This window comes from Myotis brandtii, unplaced genomic scaffold (assembly GCF_000412655.1).
Source record: "Myotis brandtii unplaced genomic scaffold, ASM41265v1 scaffold1299, whole genome shotgun sequence".
In the NCBI taxonomy this organism is placed as follows: domain Eukaryota; kingdom Metazoa; phylum Chordata; class Mammalia; order Chiroptera; family Vespertilionidae; genus Myotis; species Myotis brandtii.
The window spans coordinates 420989-448401 of record NW_005354591.1 but is presented as its reverse complement, the minus strand read 5'-3'; the positions used below and the strand labels follow the sequence as shown (position 1 = coordinate 448401).

General features: G+C 41.8%; 1 protein-coding gene and 1 pseudogene across 1 annotated transcript in view; one reads left to right on the top strand and one right to left on the bottom strand.

Moving 5' to 3' along the window:
- NWD2 (NACHT and WD repeat domain containing 2) overlaps window positions 1–27413 on the bottom strand; it is a gene marked incomplete at its 5' end in the record, with an annotated part of 139696 nt that extends 112283 nt beyond the window's left edge. The window contains one exon of the mRNA XM_005859739.2: window positions 27320–27413. Coding sequence (XP_005859801.2) covers window positions 27320–27413 — 94 coding nt within the window. The remainder of the gene's footprint in view (window positions 1–27319) is intronic.
- Window positions 7676–7842, top strand: LOC102251860 (annotated as a pseudogene).

The following is a 27413-nucleotide window of genomic DNA, read 5'->3' as shown; positions in this document are numbered from 1 at the left end:
CTCCTAGCAGGAGGCTGACCTGTAGAAAAGAGGCATATCAAAGCCCCTCACCCCCACCTCCACCCCCACCCTCCAGCTTCCTATGATGTGTGGACACTGGGATCCACAGCACGAGGCCAGAGAATGAAATGAAAGAGAAGTTAGGGTCTGTATTCCACCAGGGCCTGACCTGTAGTTCCCCTCAGAAGGGCCTTCACGATATGACTGTAAATGTGCTTTATTCTGGGTTCTTTGTACCTGGGGTGGTAACACCTCTACTATTACAGGCACCAGGGTGCTGCACTAGCCCTTGTAATTTCTCTCCACGTTTCTCCCAGCTTTGTTGAAAGTCCCTTTCTTAAACCCTGTAGAAATAATCTAGTTTGAAAGTGCCATGTTTCCTGCTGGAACTCTGACGGGTACAGGACTCCAGATATAAAAAGCAGGACCATAAAACAACTGTCACGTTTCCTCTGGCTAGACAGCCAGTCAGCAACTACTTTTCCTCTTTTTTGTCTAATGGGATCCAAATGCTTTCCCCTCCCTGCTCCCCAATGATTCCTATAAATCTCTTCATGAATTCTGAAATGATGAAGGCTTCTCTATTCATTCTTCTCCTTCAGGGACTTACTAGTATTTTAAGAGGAAAGATCCCTGCCATAACTTACAGATAATTTTCTATTTCTTGTTTTTATTTTTTGTTTTGTTTGGTAGTTTTTAGAGGCATCATTTCGTTTGATTATATTCTGGTGTCCATGTTTAAATTCAGTCATAGGTTATAGTACAATTTAAGTGTAAAGCAGTAAATTTTTCAAACGAAACTGCTCTTACCTGATTTTTTTTCAGTAAATAAGTAAGAGTTTTAAATACAGTTATAAACATGCCGCTACTAGGAAATGTAATGTAAAATAAAATTACTTTTGAGATAATGCAGATATACTATAGATGCTTCTACTTTTCACTGTGTATTTCCTGCAATCGAGTACAGATGTTAAAGCAACTTTAAAACACATTTGGAAATAAGAAACTGATATTCATTTATAGTGAACTTCTGCTTCTACATTTTATTTCTGGAGATTTCACTATGAAGTATGAAAATGAATAGCCAATTACTATTAACTTTTTTCTCCTGCAGGTGTAGTCTTATTGTCACACAACTCTTTTTGTTGGTTGTAAATCAATGCCTCCATCTGGTGAGGAGGATTTTCCACAAAAGTTTTTGTTCCATTTCTGTTTAGTTTGGCTTTGAAAGGGACTGGCATTCAAAAGGAAAGCAGATGGGTAATAAAGCTCCTTGACACAAACAGACCTAAAACCCAGAAAAGTCTAGTAGTGAATTCTACATCTTCCCGATTTAAAAGTATGGTTTGATATACAACTTCTCTATCTTATTTTCATTTCTTCTGCTTTCTCTCTTCCTTTTTGGTGTTATACAAAAAAGCCTCGTCCTAATGTTTTGACAGAGCTGACAATAATAGTCAGAAGATCTGTACTGGGGTGCAGGAGGGAGGCTGAGTGAGCTGCACCACACTGATAAATGGCCAAGGAAGTGAGTGCTGGTTCTCATGAAGGTTCAGGGAATGGCAGAATGATCAAAACCCTTACAAAGGCCATCATGCATTTCAGGATTCATTTTAGTGCTGTTTTTCTCAACGGATATAACTATATTTTGTCAATTTCTAGTTGCATATTTAAAGAAAAATGACACTTACAATATGGGTGTCTCACAATTGCTGCTGACCAGCAAGGCTGACATGGAGGTTCCGCCAGGAAAGGGAAAGCCAGGGCCGGGCCAGGCCAGGCCAGGCCATGGGGTTGGCATTTTCTCTGCTGCAGGTAAAGGGGCTCATCTGATTTGGAATGGTGGATGATACCCATTCCTGGTGCATGTTATGATTATGTTCAAAGAAGTAAAGGAAACGATTTTTAATAAATTAGAGAAAAGTATGACCACAATGAATGCATCATCACAAAGGAGAAATTATAAAGAAGAATTATGGAGTTGAAAAGTACAATAACAAGTAAAAATTCACTAGGAAGTGCAATATCAGATTTGAAATGGAAGAAAAAAAGCATCAGTGCAGTCAAAGCTGGTGCAATAGAAATAACCCAATCTGAAGAGCTGACAAGAAAGATAAATGAAAAGCTTTAGAGCAGGGGTCCTCAAACTTTTTAAACAGGGGGCCAGTTCACTGTCCCTCAGACCATTGGAGGGCTGGACTATAGTTTAAAAAAAAAACTATGAACAAATTCCTATGCACACAGCGGTGGCAAAACACTCGGCAGGCTGGATAAATGTTTTCGGCGGGCCGCATGTGGCCCGCGGGCCGTACTTTGAGGACCCCTGCTTTAGAGAACATGGGACACATCAAGCATGCCAACATATAGAACAGTCCCAGGAGAGAAGAAGGCAAGGGCAGAAAAATTCTTGAAGAAATAATGGACAAAACTTTCCAAATTGGAAGAAGAGTTTTAATTTATGCATCCATGACACTCAATGAAATGCAAATCAGATGCATATAAAGAGATTCATACCTGGACACATCATAGTAAACTTGTGGAAAGCCAAGGACAGAAAATCCTGACTACAGGAAGAGAAAAACAGGTCACCCCATACAGCAGAGGTTCAATACCATTCTTGGCTGACTTCCCATCAGAAACAATAAAGGTTAGAAGGCAGGGGAATGACAAAATCAAAATGCTGAAAAAAATGTACAACCCTGTTAACCAAAAGTTTTATATCCACTAAAACTATCCTTCAAAAAATGAAAGCAAAATTCATAAAGACTGAGAGAATCTGTTGCTAGTAGAACTGCCTTGTAAGAAATACTAAAGACAGTCCTTTAGGCTAAAAGGAACGGATGTTAGATGGTGACTCGAATCCACTGAGTAAAATGCAGAACATTAGATTTGTGTTAATACAAAGTACTCTACCAGCATATTTTTTTCTTATTTCCCATCTAAGTTCTTTAAAAGACATAACTTATATAAAGCAATACTCATAAGACTATTTTATTGGGCTTATTACTTAAATAGATGTTACTATACATGACAATATTAATACCAAGGGGGAAGGTAATGAAGGCATTCTGTACATTTTACTAGAATTAAGTTCGTGTTAATCTGAAGATCGTAAAAAAAAAAAAAGAGGCATGTTATGATCCCTAGAACCACTAAGAAAATAATTTTTACAATATAGTTTAAAAATCAATAGGGGAATTAAAATATTTCCTTAAGCCCTGGCTGGTTTGGCTCAGTGGATAGAGCGGCCTGAGGACTGAAGGGTCCCAGGTTCGATTCCGGCCAAGGGCACATGCCTGGGTTGTGGGCTTGACCCCCAGGAGGGGGCATGCAGGAGGCAGCCGATCAATGATTCTCTCTCATCATTGATGTTTCTATCTCTTTCTCCCTCTCCCTTCCTCTCTGAAATCAATAAAGAAATAGATTTTAAAAAAAAAGACAAAAGAAAGCAGTCAAGGAGAAACAGGAATAAAAAAGACAGGAGGCATACAGAAAACAAATAGCAAAATGGGAATGATGAACTATGTTAAATCCAATTATATTATTATATTTTATGGTCTAAAAACTCTAATCAAAAGGCAGCAGTTACCAGACTTGATTGATCAAAGCAAAACCACATACATGCTATCTACAAGAGATACACTGTAGATTCAAGGATATAACTAAGCTGAAAGTGAAAGTGTAGAAACAGATATGAATGCAAACAGCAATGAGAGAGCTAGAGAAACAGCAGGAAAAACAGACTCCATGACAGAAGCTATATACACACACACACACACACACACACACACACACACACACACACACATATATACATGCCTAAGCAACCGAATGACAGAATGACCAGACGACCAGTCGCTATGATGCACACTGACCACCAGGGGGCAGATGCTCAACATAGGAGCTTCCCCCTGGTGGTCAGTGCACTCCCATAGCGGGAGCACACCTCAGCTAGAAGCTGGCTGACTGAGCGCAGCTGCAGAGGTGCAAGCCTCTCCCGCCTCCCAGGCAGCACTATTGAGCAGCGGCAGTGGCGGGCACAGCAGGGCGGGATGAGCAGGAGTGGCGCCCAGCCCCAGCTCGGGCTCCTCCCCAGCTGCCTCCCGCTTCACACACGACTATATCCCTCAGGGGACATCGGACTACCGGTTTTGGCCCAATCCTTGAAACCGGCAGTCTGATGTCCCCCGAGGGGCCCAGATTGCAAAAGGGCACAGGCCAGGCTGAGGGACCCCATGGGTGCACGAATTCGTGCACTGTGCCTCTAGTTCAGTGGTTCTAAACCTTTCTAATGCCTCGACCCTTTAATGCGGTTCCTCATGTTGTGGTGACCCCCAACCATAAAATTATTTTCGTTGCTACTTCATAACTGTAATTTTGCTACTGTTATGAACTGTAATGTAAATATCTGATATGCAGGATGTATTTTCATTGTTACAAATTGAACATAATTAAAGCATAGTGATTAATCACAAAAACAATATGTAATTATATATGTGTTTTCCGATGGTCTTAGGTGACCCCTGTGAAAGGGTCGTTTGACCCCCAAAGGGGTCACGACCCACAGGTTGAGAACCGCTGCTCTAGTTACTAGATAAAAAGTGAGATGTTTTAAATAAAAGGGTCAATACATCGGGAGGATTTAGCAATAATAAATATATGTTCCTAACAACAGAGCAAGAACTGACAGAAGGAAAACACACAATATTAGTTGGAGATTTCAGTAATTGATAGAACAGGGCAGAACAGTATTAAGGATATAAAACACTAGCAACAAACTCAACTGGACATTTATGGAACACTTCACCCAATGTTTGCAGACTACACATTCTCTTCAAGCTTAGGTGGAGCATTCCCCAGGACAGATCATGCTTTGCCTCAAATGCTTATATTAGAAAAGAAGAGTGACTTGAAATCAGTAATTTAAGTTTTTCTGTAAGATGATAGAAAAAGGGTAAATTAAACCCAAAATAAGTAGAGTACAGGAAGTAAGACCAGAATGCAATGAAATAGAAAGCAAACAGAAAATTAACAAAGTCAAAAGATGTCTGCCTAACGATTAATAAGATTAATTATATTAAAAGATTAATACTAGAGTTATTAAGAAAAAAGGATAGAAAACTCAAATTATCAGAATCAGGAGTAGGAGGGTTACCACTGGTTATCCTACAGTTATCAATAAAATAACAGAAACAATACACACAACTTTATGCTAATAAATTCATTAACTTCAATGGAATAGAAAAGTTCCTTGAAAACCTCAATCTATCAGAACTGATGCAAGATAAAATAGAAAATCTGTATCTATTTTAAAAACTGAATTATAAAATGTTCCCTCAAAGAAAATACTGGCCATGTACACTGGTAGATCCTTTCAATCATTTAATGAAGAAATCATATTGATCTTACACAAACTGTTTTAGAATTGGAGGTGGTGGTAACAATTCTCAACTCAATTCATGAAACCAGCAGTACTGATACTCAAAGCAGGCAAGAAAAGAAAACCACAGATCAATACCCTTCTTGAGCACAGACTGAACGAAGGTCTTTACAATATGAGCAAATTGGCCTGGCCAGTGTGGTTCAGTTGGTTGAGCATCCTCCAATGCACTCAAAGGTCCCTGGTTTGACTCCCAGTCAGAGCACATGCCTAGGTTGGGGGTTGGTTCTCCGGTGGTAAAGGTGCTTATATATGGGAGGCAACAAATCTCTCTCTCTCTCTCTCTCTCTCTCTCTCTTTTCTCTCTTCTCTCTTCTCTCTTTCTCATTCCCTCCCTCCCTCTCCCATTCTCTCTCCAAAAATAATCAATGAAAACATAAAAAAAATCTGAGCAAATAAAATTCATCAATATACAGGGTGCCCCCCAAAATGTGTACACATTTTAACAGCTGATAGCTCAATTATAAAAATGAAATGCATTTTAATAAACACTGGCTTTATAATTATTCAAAGTGCATACACACATTTTTGGGGGACATCTCATATAAAATGGTAATGTATCATGACCAAGTTAGGTTTATCCCAGGAAGGAAAGACTCTTTCAATATTTGAAAACAATGTAATTTGCCAGAATAACATAACTAAAAAGAAAAAACCTATATGATCACTTCAAAAGATGCAAAAAAGCCTTTGATAAAATTCAAACCCATTCATAATAAAAGCCCTCAGAAAATTAGAATTAAACTGGAACCTTGCAAAAGAAAACAAAGGCTAACATCATACTTTACAGTGAAACATTGAACACTTACTTTCTCCTTAAGACTGGGAACAAGGAAAAAATATCTGCTCTTATCACTTGTGTTCAAGCACTAATTCTGGACTACAATAAGCTACTGCAATATGGCAAGAAATAGACATAAAATGTATAAAGACCTAAACAAAAAGAAGTATAACTTTTTATTTCCAGATGACAGGATTGTGTATCTAGAAAATGCTAAGGAATTTACAAAAGAATTACTGATGAATCTCCAAAGCCTCCTGCTAAATGACAGAGCCCAGATGAAAGAGAACTTATTGTATGATTCCATTTGAATGAAGTTCAATGATGAAACTGGTGATGGAAATCAGAAGAAGGGTGCTTATGTAGGGCGGAGATTGACAGGTAGGGTGGGGAACACAGGAATGGGTTAATGGAAGTAAGTGTTCGATAGCTTCATTAGGCTGGTATATTGTCAAAACTCATCCAATGTGCACTGAAGATCTATGCATTTCATTGCTCACAAAAGAATTAGTAGAAATAAAATTGTGGGTTAATGTTCTACTTTTTACTTTAATATTCTCGACATCTCGTTAACTCAAATTACTCTATCAACTCAATGCAAAAACTTGGCCGAGAGACAGCTGGTATCTCAAAAAACTCATTAGTCGGGACACTCGTAAGTCAAGGCCCCACTGTAGTAGGAATAAAATTGTGGATTAATGTTCTACTTTTTACTTTAATATTCTCGACATCAGTTTTGCATGGCACACACTCTCCCTAATCAATAGTATAACAACAATTGAGCATGAATAGAGACAAGAATCTGGATGTCCTCAATCAAACCAAATCGGGACTGGGATCTCCATTTTCATCTTTTTAAAATACATTTTTATCAATTTCAGAAAGGAAGGGAGAGAGAGAAAACATCAATATTGAGAATCATTGACTGGCTGCCTCCTGCATGCCCCCCACTGGGGATCTAGCCAAAGCCTGAGTGTATGCCCTGAAAGGGAATCGAACTGTGTCCTCCTGGTTCATAGGTTGATGCTCAACCACTGAGCCACACCGGCCAGGCTGGCATCTCCATTTTCAATTGAGAATTTGGGCCTGGAGGCTGGATACCATGTGCCACGTGACAGGCACACAAGTCCCTCCGTGTGATCAGGTGCAGCCCGTGTGGTGCACATGGAGCCTAGCGGCGCCACAATAGTGGGTCCAGCCTGACCAGCTTTGAATGTTTTTATTGATTTTTTTTTTAAGAAAGAGAGGAAGGGAGATAGGAACTTCGATGAGAAGCATCAGTTGGCTGCCTCCTGCACGTCCCCTACTGGGGATGGACCTGCAACCCGGGCATGTGCCCTGACTGGAATGGAACCAGCGACCTCTTGGTGCATAGGTTGATGCTCAACCAACTGAGCCACATCGGCTGGGCCAGCCTGACCAACATTAGACCTCCTGCCTCACATCTGATCAAAATGGATCCCCAATGCTCCTGCCCGGCTGGTGGACCCTGCACCTGTGCCGCCTCCTGCAAATGCACCTCCTGCAAGAAGAGTTGCTGCTCCTGCCGCCTCCAGGGCTGTATCTGCAAAGGCCTCAGGGATGTATCTGCAAAGGCGCATCTGACAAGCGCAGCTGCTGAACAGGACCTCGGGGGAGAGCCTGCTCCCAGATGTAAATAGAGCAACATGTCCAAACCTGCACTTTATTTTTCATTCCACCCTGACCCATTTGCTACCTTCTCTTTTCCATGAAATATCTGAGGGATAATAAAATTGTTGACTTAAAAAATCTTAGTTGTGATTGCAATTCCATTATGTGTTCTTTCTTCTGGCCAAAGATACCAGCCATTATATTTAATTTCTATAAAAACATCAATACACACATCTACATAATACTAATAAAATAAAACTCTTAATGGCAAAGGAATTCTTCAAAGACTGGGCTTAAAAGTCACTGCTTTGGCAAATCAGGAATTCACTCTAACTGACCTTACTTGGCTAAAAATGGACTCTTCTTTCACCTATTAATGGAAATGAAGCCTGATGATTTATTTCTATTTGTCAAATGAACAACATTTAAATAACGATGGATACTGATGAGCAAAGCTAGGTATTTGGGAGAATCATAGCCCAGACACTCACTTGTCTCTTAAGCTTGATTACTGCACATGTCTTGTCTACCCACCTCCAGTCTCCCTCACTTTCATCAACCCATCATGTACATGGCTCTTAGAATAATTTTCTTAAAAACCTACTTTCTCAGGCCAACAGTCTGTTCCCCCTAAATATTACCAAGCAGCCCTTTTTAAAAGCTCTTAGAAATTACAGGATATTACTAATGCCAATGAGTGATCTTACTGAATAACAGCACCATATGTCAATCTACATTTGTAATTGCAACATTCAAGCTATGTACGTATTGTGATACTGCCTATTTACCGGGTGCCTTGCTGGCCAGGCACTGTCCAAGGTGCTCAAAATCAAGAGGGGAAGAGAACAGTTATGTCTTTATTAGTTAACAATGAATTTAAGAAGCAAGGCACAGACATTAGATAATGGAAGCTATAATGTGAAAGGTCTCTGATGACAAATCACTACTTAAGCATCAATTTCCCTAGGAGTTCATTCAGGACAGCTTCCTGCAGGAGGCAGACCTTAAAACTGAAACATGTGAATATGTGAGGGTAGGGCACAGGAAGAAATCAGCTAGCTGGTAGAATGATGCCCAATTATGGAAGTTTTGGCAAATGAGGCACTTGAGTTCAGACTTCACTCCACAGGTGGTGAGAGGTAGTTCAGATGTTTCTGGTTGAGAAGGAGTATATAGAAATGTTTTTATAAAAATACCAAGTTATTTTCTTTATATAGAGGGCTCCTGTAGGAAAGAAGACAGGCCCTGGGAGCAGGTAGGGGTGGAAGCAGATTAAGAAGAGTAGACAGTGTTTGAGGAATCAGGATCAGAGTTAGTCACGCAGTGGTCTCCTAACATGGGTCAAACAGCTTTTACAATTCTCAACGCATGCAATTATTTTCTATTTCGGTGTTTCTCTCCCTCATATGACATGAGGTCCTTGTGGGCAGAACCTATTTCTTATTAATTGTTTTCACTTTATCAATTATTATTTTTAATTATATTGTAATACTAATTAATATGAATTCCTGGCATATGATAGGGCCTCACATCTTTGGTTTAAAAAACAAACACATTAAGACCAAGAGGTAGATCAGGACTCTGGTCTCAAGATTTTTATGACTCCAAATTTATAGCCTTTAACTTGTGCAAATCTATAGATCGTGGCTAGATGCATCCTTGGGTGAAGTCTTCAATTCAAAGGCCACAGTCTCATCCTCATGGGTGCTACATTTCTAAGAGAAGAGGCATAGCAAAGAATGTACAGGGCCCTCTGGTGTCTGCATTAGTGGTTAAAGATACTTTTTTTGTCCTGACTGACAGGTTCCTATGAACTCTTAAAGTTGTAGGCTCACTGGAATTGATACCATCAGAGGCAGCACTGCTTTCCTCCAATTCCTCCTCTGCACTCTCTCCCCACAGCTCTTTACCTCCCTCCCTGGAGCTCTAGTAGGTTCCTTAGCATGAGTGACAGCTCTCACTATGCATAAATAATCATAGCAAACCCCCAATAACTAACGAAATGAATGACTGGTTAAATGTATCATTGCAAGATATGGCAAAACAGCTATTCTGCAATGGCAATTTCTAATTAATGTGAATATGAATATTTATGAATTAGAGCAACAGAGTCATAGAAGGAGGTCTGAGAACCAGGAGGCAATTCTGTCTAGAATTTAGTTATCTGTTTCTCCAAATTTCCTTTATGGCCGCATGCATTCTGTAACAACCCATCCTCTTTGCTGTCTGTCTTCCCTTTTTCTATCTAAATTCTACTCATCTTTTAAGCCCCAGCTCAAGCTATGACATTTTCTCAAATTATCAAGCTCCAAAGTATACTTCATTTCTCTGAAAATTTAGTCCTTATTTTAATTAACCTTAAGCTGCCTTAAGATATCACTTCTTCTATAGTGTTATTTTCAACTCAATTTAACACATTTACTATCAGCATTGCACAGTTGTGGGTGCTAGGTGGGAGGGGTGGGGTGAAAATGAGAAAGACATAAGCATGCCTGTAAGGATTCAGTATGCTAGTGCAATGATCCAAGGCATATAATATATGACCAATGCCACGAAAGAAGAACAGAGAAGATAAAAATGAAGACGTTGTGATTAACAATGATATAAATTGAGTAGAAATACAATATAATGGGGCTTGAGAAGAAGTCACACCGGATTGGTTGCTACAGCAAGTATTATTTATTCTATCCAAACTCTTTCCTTTCTTCCATGTGTTAAAAGATTATTTCCCCACTTCTGCTCTCCAGCTTCAATACAGGACCAGCTGGCCATAGTGATCTGGCTATGGGATGGACAGGTGACCTAACCCAAGCCAATTGGAGTCCTTTCCTCAGAAGTTTTTTCAAAATCTAGTTAAAGCCATAAAATTGTAAGTGTGAAGTAACTTGTGGCCACATCCACTTTTGCAAAAGTTAGAAAAGATGGTCTGAGAGAATTTGGTAGACATACAGAGAGAAGCAAACACAAGCAGACAGTCCTGAGGGTGTTCAAGTTCCTGAGAGATTGAATGTTTGTGTGCCATCCCCCCCAAATCCATATGTTAAAACCCTAATCCCCAGTGTGACGGTATCTGGAAGAGGGGTCTTTGGGAGGTGATCCCATGATGGGATTAGTGCCCTTCTAGGAAGAGAAGGAGCGACCAGAGCTCTCTCTCTGACACGTGAGAATACAGCGAGAAAGGGTCCATCTCTAATCCAAGAAGTAGGCTCTCACTAGGAATCAAACCTCCTGGCACATTGACCTTGGACTTCTGAGGCTCTGAAATATTGAGAATTAAATGTTTGTTGTTTAAGCCATCCAGTCGATGGTATTTTGTTATAGCAGCTTGCACTGACTAAGACACTGATCCTAGCTGTTTCTAGGCCAGATCCACCTGTGCCTTTCCCTTACACAGTTCAATTACTTGAGTTAATCAAGTCTCCAGTTCTTGCTTAAGTGAGTTTGAACTGGGTTTCTGTCACCTGCAAAAAAGTGTCCTGGCTCCTTTGGGAACATTAAAAATACTGAAAGGAGAGCAGAGCATTTGAGACTGGCCTTGAAGGATGGCTAGGGGTCTGAAAAGTGAACAGGATACCAGAGCATTCACAAAGGCAGACAGGAGAGAAAGGACAGGACTGTGGCCAAAGGATGCACTTAGAGGTTTGGTGGAAGATGAAACTTAGAAGAGAAAACTGTGGCATTATTATAAGAATCTTAAAATTGGGGCTGCAAAGACATTTTCTTCTTAAGGCCTCCAATGTTGTGGTAGCCTAATTAGTGAGTCCCAAAGATGTCCACATTCTAGTCCCTGGGAACCTGTGAATGTGAACTAACATGGCAAATGGGACTTTGAATTTGAGGTTAAATTAAGAATCTTGAGATGGGAAGATTATTCTGGATTACCTGGGAGGGACCACTATAATGACAAGGGTCCTGAGAGGAGGAAGGCAGAAGTCTTAGAGTGAAAGGAAGAAGTGTGACTGAAAGCAGACTCAGAGAAGGGGATATGACATGGAAGCAGAGGTCCTAGAGGAAAATGTGGAAGGTGCTTGTTCTTGGCTCTAAAGATGAAAGACGGGGCCACGAGCCAAGAAACACAGGCCAACTCTAGAAGTTGGAAAAAGCAAGGAAACAGATTCTCCCCCTGTGTCTCCAGAAGGAATGCAGGCCAGTGACACTGAGTCCAGTCTTCTGATCTACAGAACTATAAGATAATAAATCTGTGTTAATACAAGTCACTAATTGTGGTGACTTGTTATAGAAGCAATAGGACATTAATACAAATGTTTTATGTTTGTTAGATGCTTTCTAACTCTTCAGATGTCAATGTCAGTAGCTGTATGTAAGCTCCCGGGTGTAAATTCCATGTCTCATATTTCTGTGTGTCTACACACAGAGATTGTGCAGAGGAGGGTCAATTTAATCTCACTCGTGTGTATAATTCACCTCAAGTCACCCTATTAGAAGTGTATCACTTTGTATCTTAATATACAAAAGGTCTTATCTTTTCTTAAAAAGAATTACTCAGTATTTTCACGACCATCACAAAATATTCCTTCTTTTCCTTTTTTTGCCTCTCTACTTTTATGGAGAGTAGAAAAATGTACAATCAAGTCATAGATAGGCTATACTTGGGCTTGAAATGTGATAGTTTGTTTTGGTCTGGTTTTCATGTTGAAATTTATGTCAATGTAAGCCTCTAATGGCTGGATGATGTATTTTGTGGTTCATTTGACCTTACAAATTCTACAAAAAATACCCTCCAACATATTTTGATAGTATAACTGTTATGGCAGAAAAGTTATGTCCAAAACAGATACTCTACATTGTATTTTTTTGTTATCTTGCAGACATTATTTTGATTCAAAAATAGTATTTAATGCCTAAAATATTAAAAACATACTATGTACATTAAAATATAATCAGTATTTTATAGAACTTAAGTGAGAATTTAAATATTTACAAGTATACATGGAATCTAACTGCATTAATAAAAAGAGGGTATAGATCCTATATTTATTTTTGCTTCTGATTTTACTTCTTATAGAATAAAGCTTTATTATTACATCTTTTGAGCCTTTGAAAATGTCCGGTCATATGTTAAGGGCATTTGTTTTTACTTTATTGTATGGAGCAGGGAATTTCACAGTGTGCTACAACCTCAACAGCTTTGAATACAGATCGAAATATCTGTTTGACACATGGACACATCCAGATATAAATACATTTAACCTCGTTGGACAAAACTCTACAGAACACCAAGATGACTGACTATGTAACAAAATGACCTATTTAGGAAAAAGGTCAGCTGGTTATAAAAAATAAAAATGTTAAATAAAACAAGTCCAGGATGAGGGGGGATAAAGAAACATCATTTTACCTAAAGGGGAAGGAACCACCCAAATCACACGTCCACCACAAGTCAAGCAAGGGACATGTGAGGTTTACGCCAGCTATTCAACCATCAGCAAGCCACTCAAATTCTCCACGACTTCCTATTATACAGGAAAGGCCTGGTTAAAAAAAAAAGTCACTATCACATCTGAATTCAGCCAGGCACTAAATTAAGCTGACAGTTATCTGTTAGAATTGGGAGCTGATAGACAGACTGAGGAGTCTGGGTCTAAAATCTCCCTTGGTTTGAAATAGTTTACTTAGTTCAACATGAAATGAATGGAATTGCCCCATTTGAGAATCCCCATCTTTTTTTCCTTCAGTTTCTTAGGGGGTATCAATTTTATTTATTTTTATTATTTTATTGAATTAATTGGGGTGACAGTGGTTCACAAAACCAGGTAGCTTTCAAGTGTACAACATGGTGAAACATCATCTGCACACTGCATCGTGTGCCCGTCCATCTTCCTAGCCATTGCTATAACTCCAGTGCTCTCTTCAGTTGCTGTTTTGTTTCAGGGATGCTCAGAAAGTATTATTCATCTCACTGAGACACATCGGCTGCCTCCCACATGGATCTGCAACCCAGGTACATGCCCTTGACTGGAAATTGAACCTGGGACCCTTCTGTGCACGGGCCTACGCTCTACCACTGAGCCACCCCAGCCAGGGCCCTCATGACACTCAATGAGAGCTTATTATGTGCCAGGCGCATGATAAACATTCACAAGCTTTGTTGCCTTTAAGCCTCCTAAGAATTCTATGAGACATTCAATATAGAGAGAAGCAAATCTAGGATTAGGAAATGTAAGTAACTTGCTTAAGGTCACCGAGTCAGAAAACGGCACCAGCAAGGTCTCAAACCTCATGACACTCAATGAGAGCTTATTATGTGCCAGGCACATGGCAAACATTTCACAGGCTTTGTTGCCTTTAAGCCTCCTAAGAATCCTATGAGATATTCAATATAGAGAGAAGCAAATCTAGGATTAGGAAACAGAAGTAACTTGCTTACGGTCACCGAGTCAGAAAATGGCACCGAGCAAGGTCTCAATCCCACGTTTCCAACTCCAGATTCAGAACCTTCCAGCTCTATTACTTACCAGTTCTGGTGTGTATCACGTGTTGTATGTGCACACGTGATGGGAGTGCATTACACAACTCAGGGGAGAGAGCTATCCCTCTATCCAGCAATTCATAGCAACCACCTTACCCAAAGGCCCAGTGATTGATTTTATCACCCCGAAAGCCTCATTTGTAAATCCAATCCCATTCCGATGTCAATACTGAACACTTGGAAAGAGTTTCTCTAAGTCCTGATATTTCCCACTAAATTCACTGTACTCTGTTACTCATTCAAATAGTCAACAGTGTACACGTACATAGTACGATGCAGGTGCAAAGGTGCTTTTCCATCATCATCATGACAAATGTCTGAGCTGAGGACAAGTGATATTTTTCAGACAATGGTGTAGCCATGTTCACGGAGCCAGACTAAAGACCCAGACACAACACTCCTCTCCTCTGAAAGAAATAAAACCAAATGGAACTGCTGGGAGTTTCAGAGAAATGGAATAATGTAACACTGCAGCTGGAAGGGGCCCCAGAAGTCTAGTTTTCATCCACCTCATTCGACAGGTGAGGAAAGGGAGGCCCAGAGAGAACGCCCAAGATCACAGAGCTACTGCCTCAACCAGACAGGGAAGCCAGGCCGGTCCAGTCCACCTCGTGCCCCTGCACCGCCTCTCATGATGTCCGAGGGCATCACGTCTGGTTGGTATTAGAGAACAAGGAGAAAGCTCTCTTGTGAAAACGCTCAAATCTCTCCAACGTGACTGTGAGTTACTAGTACACAAGCCTGATGCATGATTGAAATGGAGCACAAAATGAAACCTGCAACAGAAATGTTACAGAAAGTGACAGACTTCCTAACCCGTCCCCAGAGTCATCACACAGCTAGACCATAATACTAGCAGTATCTGATTTCTTGTTTTTTTGTGAGAAACACATGAAAATTTAAAACCGCACTGCTGTTTGTCTAGTTTCATGGCAGAAATCTCTTCTGACTGCATGCCTCGGTTCCTGCTGTCCCGGGAGGGACACATCATCGTCTCCCTGCCTCCCCTCCCGTGGTGGCTGCAGCAGGGAGTGGGGAGCTGTGCTCTGGGACATGGGTTATTGGGAGCCCCTCTGGAGGGAGGGGGCCCCACGCTGAGCATCAGGGGGCGGAGGAGGGCCTTGAGCCTGCCATCCTGGATGTGCCTTCTAGGGTTATCTGATGGAAAGGAAATTTAGGGCTTAGCCAATGTTTATTTTTTCTGAGATTTCAAAAAATATCTAAAACTCATTTTTCGATTCAGTGCTTAAGGTCTATAATCTTTCCTTTTTGTTTTTTTTCTTACCTTCCCCCGCCCCGAAAATTACAGTCTACCTGAGAGAGGTAAAAAAAGGTTTCATTTTTGCTGATATCATAAGTAGAATCAAAGCAGACCCATGCTCTAGGGGCGGCTCCAGTGGGTGTGTAAGCAGGGAAGGGAAACTCCCTTTTAACTATCTGCTGACCTCAAAGTGTGTATGTACATTTCCTCTCTGCCAGCATCTGCATGTGCCAGGGGGTGGCAGTGCCGGTTTCTGGGGCAGGGGTCCACTTGCTACCAGGGCACCCACGATACACACCATCAGAACCCTGGATTCGGCACTGCCCAGTGTTTACCAAATGTGTGCCCTGGGGCAGGTTCTAGAACCCGAGTCTCAATCTTCCCCTCAAAAACAAAACAAACCCCTATTATGTATCTTATGGAATTCTGAGGATTAAATTCTGTAGTTGCAGTCATTCATTCATATGGAAAATACTACAATCTATACTAATAATAGACAAACATGTAAATTGACCATCCCTCTGCGATGCCCACAGCTAATCATGAGTGAGTATGCAAATTAAACCGACAAAGATGGCAGGCCTGTGGACAGCGCACACACGTGCAGGCGCCAAGTGGCCGGGATGCCCGCCTGCGACGTAGCTGGGGCAACGTGGTGGGTGTCCCCGGGACCTCGCCCTCTCCAAGCCTGTGGCCAGCTAAACCACGAGCCACACCAGCTGGACCTTATTACCGTATTTTTATTAAATAACCCTTCCTGCTGCCCAGCCCCTGCATCTATTCTCTGATACCTGAAGCCACACTTCATGTGGTTGTGCCGGCTGCTCCCAGTCCTTGCACCCAAAAGTGACCTCAGCCGACAATGTCTCATATGACATCTATCCCAAGCCTCTGGGACTCAGGGACAAATTGCTCAGGCAGCAGTTCTGGCCCTGGCCTTGGGTTCTAGTCCTGACCACAGCTTTGTATCTTGTCTCAGTTCCACCTTATGACTAGGGGCTGGGATTCCACCTTTTACCAGATGCTTCCTATTCTCTGCCTCCATCCCCATATTCCCCATCTCAGGATGGGGATCTTGTGCCCACAACTCATTTTACCTTCATACTTTGCACCTACCCGAACTCCTGCAATTATTAGCTGAGCAAATTCCTGAGCTATTCTTTTGATACTCAAGGAAACTCCATTTCAGCATATGCTTTTCTCATTTGCTGAGTAATCTTTGATATCAGATTCTCTGGTACCAAATGCTTTCTCTTCAAAAATGGTGTTCCTCTCTTGGATCTGGACTGGTTCTCATCACCCACAGCTGGACCAGCTCCCCACCAGCTACTAGAGTAGACGGGTTCTATTTCCAGATTTGGTGCATCTTGGTCTTAAGCCTTTCGACTAAATCAACCAGCTCATGCCTGACTGGGAGTCAGAATGGACAGTTTGATTCCAATTATTCTAACTGGCCTTCGCACGTAAGCATCCCTCTCACAACCACAGTGCTTGTGTTTTTAGTAGTTGTGGACGGATGAGTCTAAAGCAGGGGTGGGCAAACTTTTTGACTCGAGGGCCACAATGGGTTCTTAAACTGGACCGGAGGGCCGGAACAAAAGCATGGATGGAGTGTTTGTGTGAACTAATATAAATTCAAAGTAAACATCATTACATAAAAGGGTACGGTCTTTTTTTTTTTTTAGTTTTATTCATTTCAAACGGGCCGGATCCGGCCCACGGGCCGTAGTTTGCCCACAGCTGGTCTAAAGACTAAAGATAGCAGTAAGTATCTCTTACTTCCTTTATAACTCTCCACACCAACCAGTTAGGAGTTGAGTTGTATACAGTGGGTATCTAAAAAATATTGCAGTGAATGCTGAGAAGAAAAGCTAAAGGAAATACATTCAGTGGCAAGAATCTCTCTGAATGACATGACACATAATGGATCAGATTAAGCATTATGAAAGATACCCTTTCAATTCTGTGCTTTCATTTCTGAGTTAGATTCTGTAATCACTCTTGGAAGAAGACACCTGACATCTGGGCTTTGCTCTCTGCTTTGAGTGTACCCATGTCAAAGTCTCTGATATATTTTGGATTGAAAATGAGATTTCAAGGAAGTATTTCATTAGAAGTGGGTATTATTCTGTTTGAACTGCGTCCAAAGCTGCTGTATTTTATCCTTTTATTAACTTTCTGTCACACAACTCCTTTTTCTAATTATACATCAGCCAACATATTTTAATTTGCCAAATGAATCTTGTTTGGTTTCAACCAAAAATATGATGAAAACTAAAGCTTGAAGAAACAATACAAAGGTGTCTATCTTTAAGGAAGTAAACCACTTTCTTCTTGATTGATGGTACATAACTCAGCACCTACTGTATACTTTTGAGACACCCACTACAAGTTTTACATTTATTTAAGTCGTATGACCATTAAGAGCAAAACCTAAAAGAATTTTTGAGCTGAAAAGAACTTCCCAACTGCTTTGTAGATAAATCCGTTACTCTGTAGGAACTGCATCATTTCCCATTTTAAAAGGTGTTTGTGAGTTTGCACCTGATGTTCTCAGTTGTCTATTGCTGCATATTACTCTACCCCCAAACTCAGTGGTTTAAAACAACTCATTATTTGTAGAGAGATGAAGTGACTTTTCCCAAGGCTGTGCTGAGCACTTGCCCTATAAAAGTATTCTGATGCTGATACCTAATACAGGTCTTGCTTTTATATATAAGGTATGTCACACCTTATAGCTCGCTGCATTCTCTTCTTTGTGTTAACACATTGCGGACCAGGAGTTTTACTGCTAGCTTTACCCAGTGGCCAGATAAGTTTCTATTGAACGAGTATAAAACACATTTCACATAAATGTTAAAGGCACGCTTTAAATACCCATTGCATTTTGAAGTTATTTATTACACGTTCTTACAAGCTAATACCTTTTAAAAGTATGATACTTTGTAAAACACTGTGTAATACGAAGTGGAACTAAACACAGCTGGCAAATTCTCCCGATCCATCTGCAATGTGTTAAGATGCTTGGCTGTGATGTAATTTGGGTTATGTCAAACTGGATATCTCATTTAAAGGATCCTAAGTAACCAAAGGATTCCATGGTGCACAAATGTGAAAACTCTCGAGCTGTCCATGCCAGGGAGAAGCCTTCCTTCCTCTAGCATCAGACTCCTGGGCCCTCCTTTACCTCCTCACCTGCCATTTCCAGATCTGGGGTGGGGGGCATAAGGGGTCACTTACTTGACTGGAAAATGTTGGAAGAATAAACCCACAAGCTCAACTCGCCTGTTGTCTCGTTCCTCTGGGGACTGTCCTGTCCACAGAGCAGGTGGGTTAGCTCTCCCCTCCAGGCTCCATGTTTCAGGGGGCGGACAGTCTGGAGGTCCCCTCTCCATGTGTGGGTGGGAGAATGTCTAATTCTGGTGATAGTATGAGGAAGCACAAAAGCATTCTCCATTGTTATCTTTATCAGTAAAATCGGGATATTCTGATCTCCTATCTGCAAGCTCCCTGGTACGTTTTCTCAGTTTAGAACAGTGATTCCCAAAGTGGGCGCTACCGCCCCCTGGTGGGCGCTGCAGCGATCCAGGGGGGCGGTGATGGCCACAGGTGCATTTGTTTTAACTTTTTTTGTATTACCTTTCTATTCTGAGTTCAATAAATAGTTTCATAATTTCAAACTTCAATGTTTCTAATTTACACCTTTCTTTACTATATTTTATGAAAAAGGTAGAAACATTAATACATATATCTTTCTGTTTAATTGCTATTAAAATTTAAAAAAAATTAATTTCCAGGGGGCGCTGAGTAATATTTTTTCTGGAAAGGGGGCGGTAGGCCAAATAAGTTTGGGAACCACTGGTTTAGAATTTGGGAGGAAGGGTGCCATTTACGAAGTCAGTGTCCACCCTCGACAACTTATCTTTTCATCAACGACTATGAGGATTAACACTGGGTTAGCACTGTGCCAGGCTACTAGTTGACTCACTTGCTGTGCATTATACCATTTAATCTAGTTATGACAAAGGTCAAGAAACTACACACCATAACTGGGGGCTCACTGCTTTCGAAGTGGGTCACCGCTAATCCCTGCTCTTCCCTGAACGCACGTGCCTCCCCTCACCTTCAGAGATAGGGCTGCTTCTCTCCTGGTGGTTCTAGGCTCGCCTTAGGCCCTGCACAGAGAATGCAGCGACAGTGACATTGTGCACCTCCAAGCCCAGGCCTGAAGCAGCTGCCATTTCCCTTTCCTGGTTAGCCAATCCCCATATAATGAATCCTGGGCTAGAGTCCTGAATGATGAGAGAAAAACTGGAGAGAGTGATCCCACACGGAGGAGCACCAACGAAGCGTGAAACCACCAGCGCCACCCAGATGTGTAGCTGAACGCAGCCAAGTGAGTGACTAGCCAGTGCCTGTGGAACAGAAGTCTCTCCCTTCCTCCGCAGGCCAAGCCCGGCCCCAATTCCCAGGCATTCAATTGTGAGAAATGAAACATCTTTGTTTTAAGTCACTAAGCCAGCAAAAGACAATTGAAACAGAAATACAATTCAAACCTGCAGACATCTGCCCTTTAAAATGGCAAATGGTGTCATTGCTGCAGTGTAACAAGAATTTCAGAAGATCTGCCGATGATTTATTAAACCATAGGGTCGCGATCTATTTGTATGTAGCATCCCTATATGGTCCTAGTCATGCTTTCTTTTAAATGTCACTCTAAATGAGCCACCTTCAAAGACAAATGCTAATATCACCTCAAAACATTGCTCCATTCTTATCCAATGGGGTAAAAGCTCTTTGTTGAATAATCTCTCTCTACTGCCTGCAGAGACTTCATCCATCCTTGCTTTGCCTCATATCTGGTTACGGTGTGGGAGTTTCTACAGCCTAGCTCTCTCTTCATTCCTCCAAGGAGCCCTCCCAACCCCTCTAACTCCTTGGTGTCTCTTTAAGGCTCTGCTCATATTTTAGCACAGAGCTCATCACATGTGTTACCTTATTTATGTCAACCCCATGAGAGCAGAGCCCTGCCTGCTTTCTAAGCACCAGAACAGCACTCCACATGGAGTAGGTGTTTCATGCATCTTTACTGGTTGAACAAGTGAATGAGTGAAAGCCCCTGCTTCCCCCAGGCTAGAGACTGTGTCTTGGTTTTGAGTCTCCATTCCCACTTCCATCCATTCTCTCCTTGTGATATAGAGGCTGGAAGCTTGAAGTTCCCAAGCTTACTTTTCACCAGGGTCCCAGTGCAATTCTGGTTCTGCCAGAGGGATGGAGCTGCCTGAGATCTGGAGGCAAAGCAAGCCGGGAAACTCCCTGGCCACCAGCTGTAGGCGGTGTAGTTCAGTTTTAGCAGATGCGCATATTTGTAGAAGCTGGCCAGTTACCCAGTATCAACTGTGACACCAGCAGGGGCTTCTGCAGTTTCCTGCCCTCTGGGTGATGGCTTTGGCAATTCTCCTAAGTGCCTAGTGATGCCCCTTCATTCCTCAGACCCTTACAATGATTTTTCAGAGTACCTAGTTCCCCGATTTAACTGCAGTGATTCCTGTTTTTCTATTGAGTTCTAACTGACAGACTCTACAGACCCTATTCCTTGAGGGCTGGAGATGCCTTCTTCATCTTTGCAAGCTCACACCTGCACAGTGTCTGCACCACAATAGACACTAATAATAAAGAAGATAATAAGAACAATAGTAAATGCTTATGTAATGTTTACTATGTGCCCAATACTGTGCTAAGTGCTTTATATCTATTAGCTTATTTAATCTAGTCAATAACCCTGCAAGGCAGGTGCTATTACTGTCCTCTTTTATACATTAGGAAACTGAGAACAGAAGAGCTAAGCAACTTGCTCAAGAAATCACAGTTTGCCCTAGCTGGTTTGGCTCAATGGATAGAGCATCGGCCTGCGGACTGAAGGGTCCCAGGTTCGATTCCAGTCAAGGGCACATGCCTGGGTTGTGGGCTTGATCTCCAGTAGGGGGCATGCAGGAGGCAACCAATCAATGATTCTCTCTCATCATTGATGTTTCTATCTCTCTCTCCCTCTCCCTTCCTCTCTGAAATCAATAAAAATAATTTTTTATAAAAAAGAAAAAGAAAAGAAATCACAGTTTTAAATGGTGGAATGGAGAGTCAAGCCCAGACAGTCTGGCTCTCAAGTCTGTATTTGTAGCTAATATTCTCTTCTTGCCTGAAAAATGGTTGCTGAATGATTTGAAAATACAACCTCTATAATTTTAGAACTCATTTATTATATATATCCTATTTGCATTTATTGTAAAATAATTCAGGATATTCTTCAAGAATCTTACCTTTTAAAGATGTTCCTGGGGCATGAATCATTTTTTCTGTGCTCAACTGCATTTTTTTTCTGATTACTTATAAAAATGAAAGAATGAAACAAAATAGGGATACTTGGAAATAATGTTGTAGGAAAAGTAAGAAAAACCATGATGAAGCCTGGCCAGTGTGGCTCAATGGTTGAGCATAGACCTATGAACCAGGAGGGCATGATTCGATTCCCGGTCAGGGCACATGCCCAGATCACCGGCCCGATCCCCAGCAGGAGGCAGCCAAATGATGAGTCTCTCTCATCATTGATGTTTCTCTCTCTCTCTCTCCCTCTCTGAATTCAATAACTATATATATATTTAAAAAAACCATCGTGAAGAACATTCAGGTTTCACATGAATTTTTTCAGCACATCTTTCTGCCTCTTGTCTGGGAGCATTTGCTAAAGCAAATGGCCACTGGTTGCAGCCACGGTAGGGAAAACATTTCTCTCCACCGTGGCTTCTGCAAAAATGGAGAACAAGCCTTTCCACTGGGACTCCAAAGACATGGGGTAGATTTTCAGGGAGGATGCAAAGACATGTATAATAAAAAAATGTGCTTGGGAACTGACTGAGCATCTGATCACTGTTATTGTGGACAAAGTGCACACCCCTCAAAGATGCATAAATCTGCACAGGGGAATGCACAGAAACAGGTGTGAGAGTCTTCTCCACTCCAGATGCCTGTTGACACACAGAGGGAGATCCATGAGTATAGTGGGCCCTGGGCAGAGTCATCCCTTACTCTTCAGGGGACAAGGGTCTTAATCTGATGGATGCATTTGGAAGGAAAATCTGAGCACAAGGAGCCCAGCCCTTTAATTCTCTCTTGTAAGTAAACCTGTCATTCTTTTCTGCTCCTCCATGTCTTAAATGTTAAAGGGGTCAACTCTGTCCACTGGTGGTGGGGAGCAGTTCTGTGCCCTGCCCATTACTGGTACTGACTGGAAGGCTAAGTTTGTGCAATTCTGGAAACACACTTGTCTAGGTAAAAGCCACATCCCCCGATAAAGGTCCACAGTCCTTACTTGTAATTCCAAAATTCCCAAAGTGCTGAGAACAAAAAATTTCCCCCAATTCATCTGGCAGCCAAAGCTGAAGTGACCTGAGTCCTTGGTAGCAAAACTGGCCTTAAGTGACATAAGCTACTCAGGCTTTATTATGCCACTTAGAGCTTTGCGTCCCGCACAATAGCCAGTAATTCCACGTGCCTAGAAAAATGTAAATAGATTACAATGAAATAATACTAAAAATTCAGATTCTTAATCATACTAAACCCATTTCAAAACTTCAAAAGCCTTTTGTAACTACCATATAGGACAACACAGATGAAGGCCCTGCCAACACTGTGGAAAATTCTATTGTACAGCACTTAGAGGGGGTGGGTACATGTTCCCTTAGAAACCTTTTATACTTGACTATGGGGTATTACTCCAGACCCCATATAACAAGCAGTGTACGCACCATTACCCCCAATCTCAAATATTTGCAATCCCAATCACATCTGGCCCAAAGGATCACAGACAGAACACGTGGCTTTGCATCTGTTTTTAATCAGTAATAAAGGTAATATTCTGGTTTTCCTTCTGATTTAGACGTTACCAGCTCTGGACTGAATGTTCGTGTGGCCCAAAGTCATATATTGAAGCCCTAATCCCAAATGCCTTGATATTTTGGGGTGAGGCCTTTGGGAGGTAATTAGGTTTAGGTGAAGTCATGAGGGTGGGGCACCCATTAAGGGATTAGTATCCTCCAAAGAAAAGGAAAAAGACCTGAACTCCTTTTCCTCTACCTGAGGACACAATGAGATGACCAGCTGAGAACCAGGAAAGGGGCCCTTATCAGAAATGGAATCTGCCAGCACCTTGATCTTGGGCTTGAACTGAGAAATTAATGTCTATTGTTGAATCCTCTCAGTCTATGGTACTTTGTTATAGCAGCCCGAGCTAAAACATTACCTTATTCTAAATTGGTTAAAAATTGAGGCAGGGAAGAGGAATATTGTTTATCAGGCCTCCTCGAATTCCAATAATAGGAAGAGGATTGTGTAGGCTCCGCTCCTCCGCATGTTCATGGACAATTCAAGCTACTCACAGTGGAAGATCCATGAACTGGAACAATGCTATTGCCTCTCCCACACTGGTTTCATCGGTAGGGATTGGTCTGATGCAGATAACCCTTTAGACAGAACCACGCCCATTAGTGTTCAGAACATTCTGAAATTTTCTTGAAGGCTGAGTCAGAACAGACAAGTTCCCTTCCTACTATTTAGTTTCTCTTGGCTGTCAGGCTTCAAGAGTAAGGACAGCACTCATCTACGATATTTAGTTTATATTCTTGTCTATATGGAGGTACGATATCTCATAGAAATCTGGCATAAACCTAGCCTGGGCCAAATAGTACCAAGAGAGATGTTTTGAGTCCCCTGTAGGCTCTACTTTGTTTCATTCTGCTATATGATTTCAGGCAAGTAGCTTAATCTGGTGTAGCCTCAGTTTTCTCATCTGTAGAATAGGGACAACACTCTATGATCCACCATCCTCACTGGGTTTGAGGATGGAAATCAAAATTAAAATACTGAATGAGCCAATATATGGGAAAGTAAGTTTTCCATTCTAAAAATATGTATTATCTTTATTACTGATGGGAAATGCCACACAGCCTGGTGAAGCAATACAGATTAAAACAATCATCTAAGTGAGAGAGACCCTGGCAGGATTCTTAAAAGTACTGCTATGAGTTCAACAAAAAGAAGCTTTTATTTAGAGCATAAATTGGATTTCCACTTGTAAAGGAAAGCATGAGGTAGTGTTCTTTGTCTTAATTTGTCAGTGGAAAGGTTCTTGAGTATTGGCCAAGAATCTAATATTGGATTGTACCAAAACACACCACTTGCTTCCTGAATTGTATCCATAAAGGTCTCACAGTAAAATGCTCCCTCTGAGAGAGCATTTACCAAGAGTGCAAGTCTTCACATTAAGGTTGTAAAAAATACCCATCTCTGTCTTCTCTATTCAACATACCTTTGGCTCTACACGTGGATACAAGTTGAGGTCCTGCCCCTATTGAAACTCCTCAGGTAAGCTTCACATTTCTGATCTTTTTTAAAAACAATATATTTTTATTGATTTTAGAGAGGAAGGGAAAGAGAGAAACATCGATGAGAGAGAGGGTCATTGATTGGCTGCCTCCTGCACGCCCCTACTGGGGATCAAGCCTGCAACCAGGGCATGTGCCCTTGACCAGAATTGAACCTGGGACCCTGCAGTCCGCAGGCCAACACTCTATCCACTGAGCCAAACCAGCTAGGGTCTCATTTCTGATCTTTTAAGATCAATGTGCAAGCTGCTCAGCTCAAACAGTGACCAGAAGGCATGATCATCTCTCTCCTGTTTGCTTTCCTAAGATTAATAGATGCTATAGCGTTTATTTCAAGAAACTAGAGAATTTGAAGAATTAGGTGGACAGGCTTAAGAAAAATGACATTCATCTTGAAGATTAATTAAATATTTAGCTGACTCGATTTAAATTCATTATTGGTTTTTATCCTAGAAATTACCAATTTAATGAAAAAATTAACTATTGATGATAGTAACACTTTCACTGTGGCTTAGAAGCAACTTACTTAAAGAAAAACAATAATTTAGCTAGTTTTACATCAGCAGATGTAAATACTTTGAGATTTTTTTCAAGCTCAGAAGCATTGAAATTTTAAGACTAATCATTTTCTAACAATTCTCTCAAACACTTTTACAATGTTTTAGCAATATTTTTGAAAACAACAATGAAAACTTAAGTTGCAGAATTTCTTAATCCTTAAACAGGCTGCCTAGCTCCATGGTTTTCTTTATCCAGATTAAGGTAAAATCCTGGAGACATATTTGAGGTAAGAGGATTTTGAGTGTACTGTAGCTTTCTAAAACCTTCCTTGCTTATTAAAGTCTGTGAAAGTGAGTTGTAAACTGATGAAAGGCCAGTCGGTGTCCTCCCTAAAAAGTACAAGTCCTTCTAAAACTAATTAGAATTAATTTCTGCTAGTGATCTTTTTGAAATATGATTTTTTTTAGAAAGTTTTTTTTTTTCTGTTGGTCCTCTCTATATGCTTTTAACAAGCAACCAGAGCCTTGGGTTTTCAAATGATTCTCTATCCAATGATGCTTGTCAACTTCCTTTTTTCCTTTAACTTTTTTTTTTATCTTATTGATTTTTTACAGAGAGAAAAGGAGAGGGATAGAGAGCCAGAAACCTCGATGAGAGAGAAACATCAATTCAGCTGCCTCCTGCACACTCCCCACTGGGGATGTGTCTGCAACCAAGGTACATGCCCTTGACCAGAACCGAACCTGGGACCCTCCAGTCCACAGGCCAACGCTCTATCCACTGAGCCAAACCGGTCAGGACTCCTTTAACTTTTTTTGTCAGCCCCCAGGCTTGTTATAGAGAGCAGAAAAAGTTCCTTTCGGATCTCGCACGTCTATTCCAGGCTCCTAAAAACTCATCTCACGGCTGAACATTTACTGTTCTGGAAAAAGGCAAATCCTGCAGTTTTATCCAGCTCACGTCAAATGCATCCTACTTTTTCTTAACTTACTGAGACAGAAAGTTAATATTCAGCATGAGAACTAAAAAGCTGTGATGAACAAGGGATCAACCCAGCGCTCAGCCGCTGTGATTTGTGAATGTAATAAATCAACAAGTTTGCATTTAGCGCTGACCAGGTGTCCAGCCTTAAGCAGTTACACGACTGAAAGGCCAGGTGCTGGAACCGGGACATCAAGCCCAGAACCCAACCAGAAATGGGCTCACCCTGAGCGCTCTACCGCGAAACCAGCTCCCGGCGGATCCTAGGACCCCAAGGCGCGTTTCTTCCCAACCTTTGCGCGGGCCTTCAGTTCACAGGGGTCTCCTCGGCTCCCCAAGGCAAAAAGGGTGCCATCGCACCCGCCAAGAGGCGAGTCTTGGGGAACACTTCACCTCGGCCTGAACAAGTAGCAAAGGAGGGTGCCCTGTTCGGGAACCTGCCGCGGAGAGCTACTACTTACACCTGCGACGGAGAAGAAACCGCTAAAAGAAAGGGAAAAGGGTGGCGGCGGCAGGTTGGAGCTGCCAGAAGCCTCTGTTATGCCTGGGACGTTTCTCAGCTCGACCCCGAGGAGTAAGGCGGGGTAAAATGAGTGTCCTAGGGGTGGTCGGCAGGCAGAGGGGATGAGTGAGGCGAGTAAAAGTGATTCCAATGAAATTCCCACGCGCTCAGGGCAGCCAAGGCTTGAGCTGGAGGAAGGGAGCACCGGGGACGCACGGCGCGCCCGTTCGCCGATCCCGCTGCGCCCACGGACAGAAGGACAGAGGGACCGGCACAGCCGAGCGAGGGACTTACCTTCAGGGTTGGCGCTGATGAAGACCCGGACGCTGCGGCCGGCGGGCACGAGGTGGGAAGGCAGGGCGGTGAGGTTCCCGGAGAAGCCGCCCGC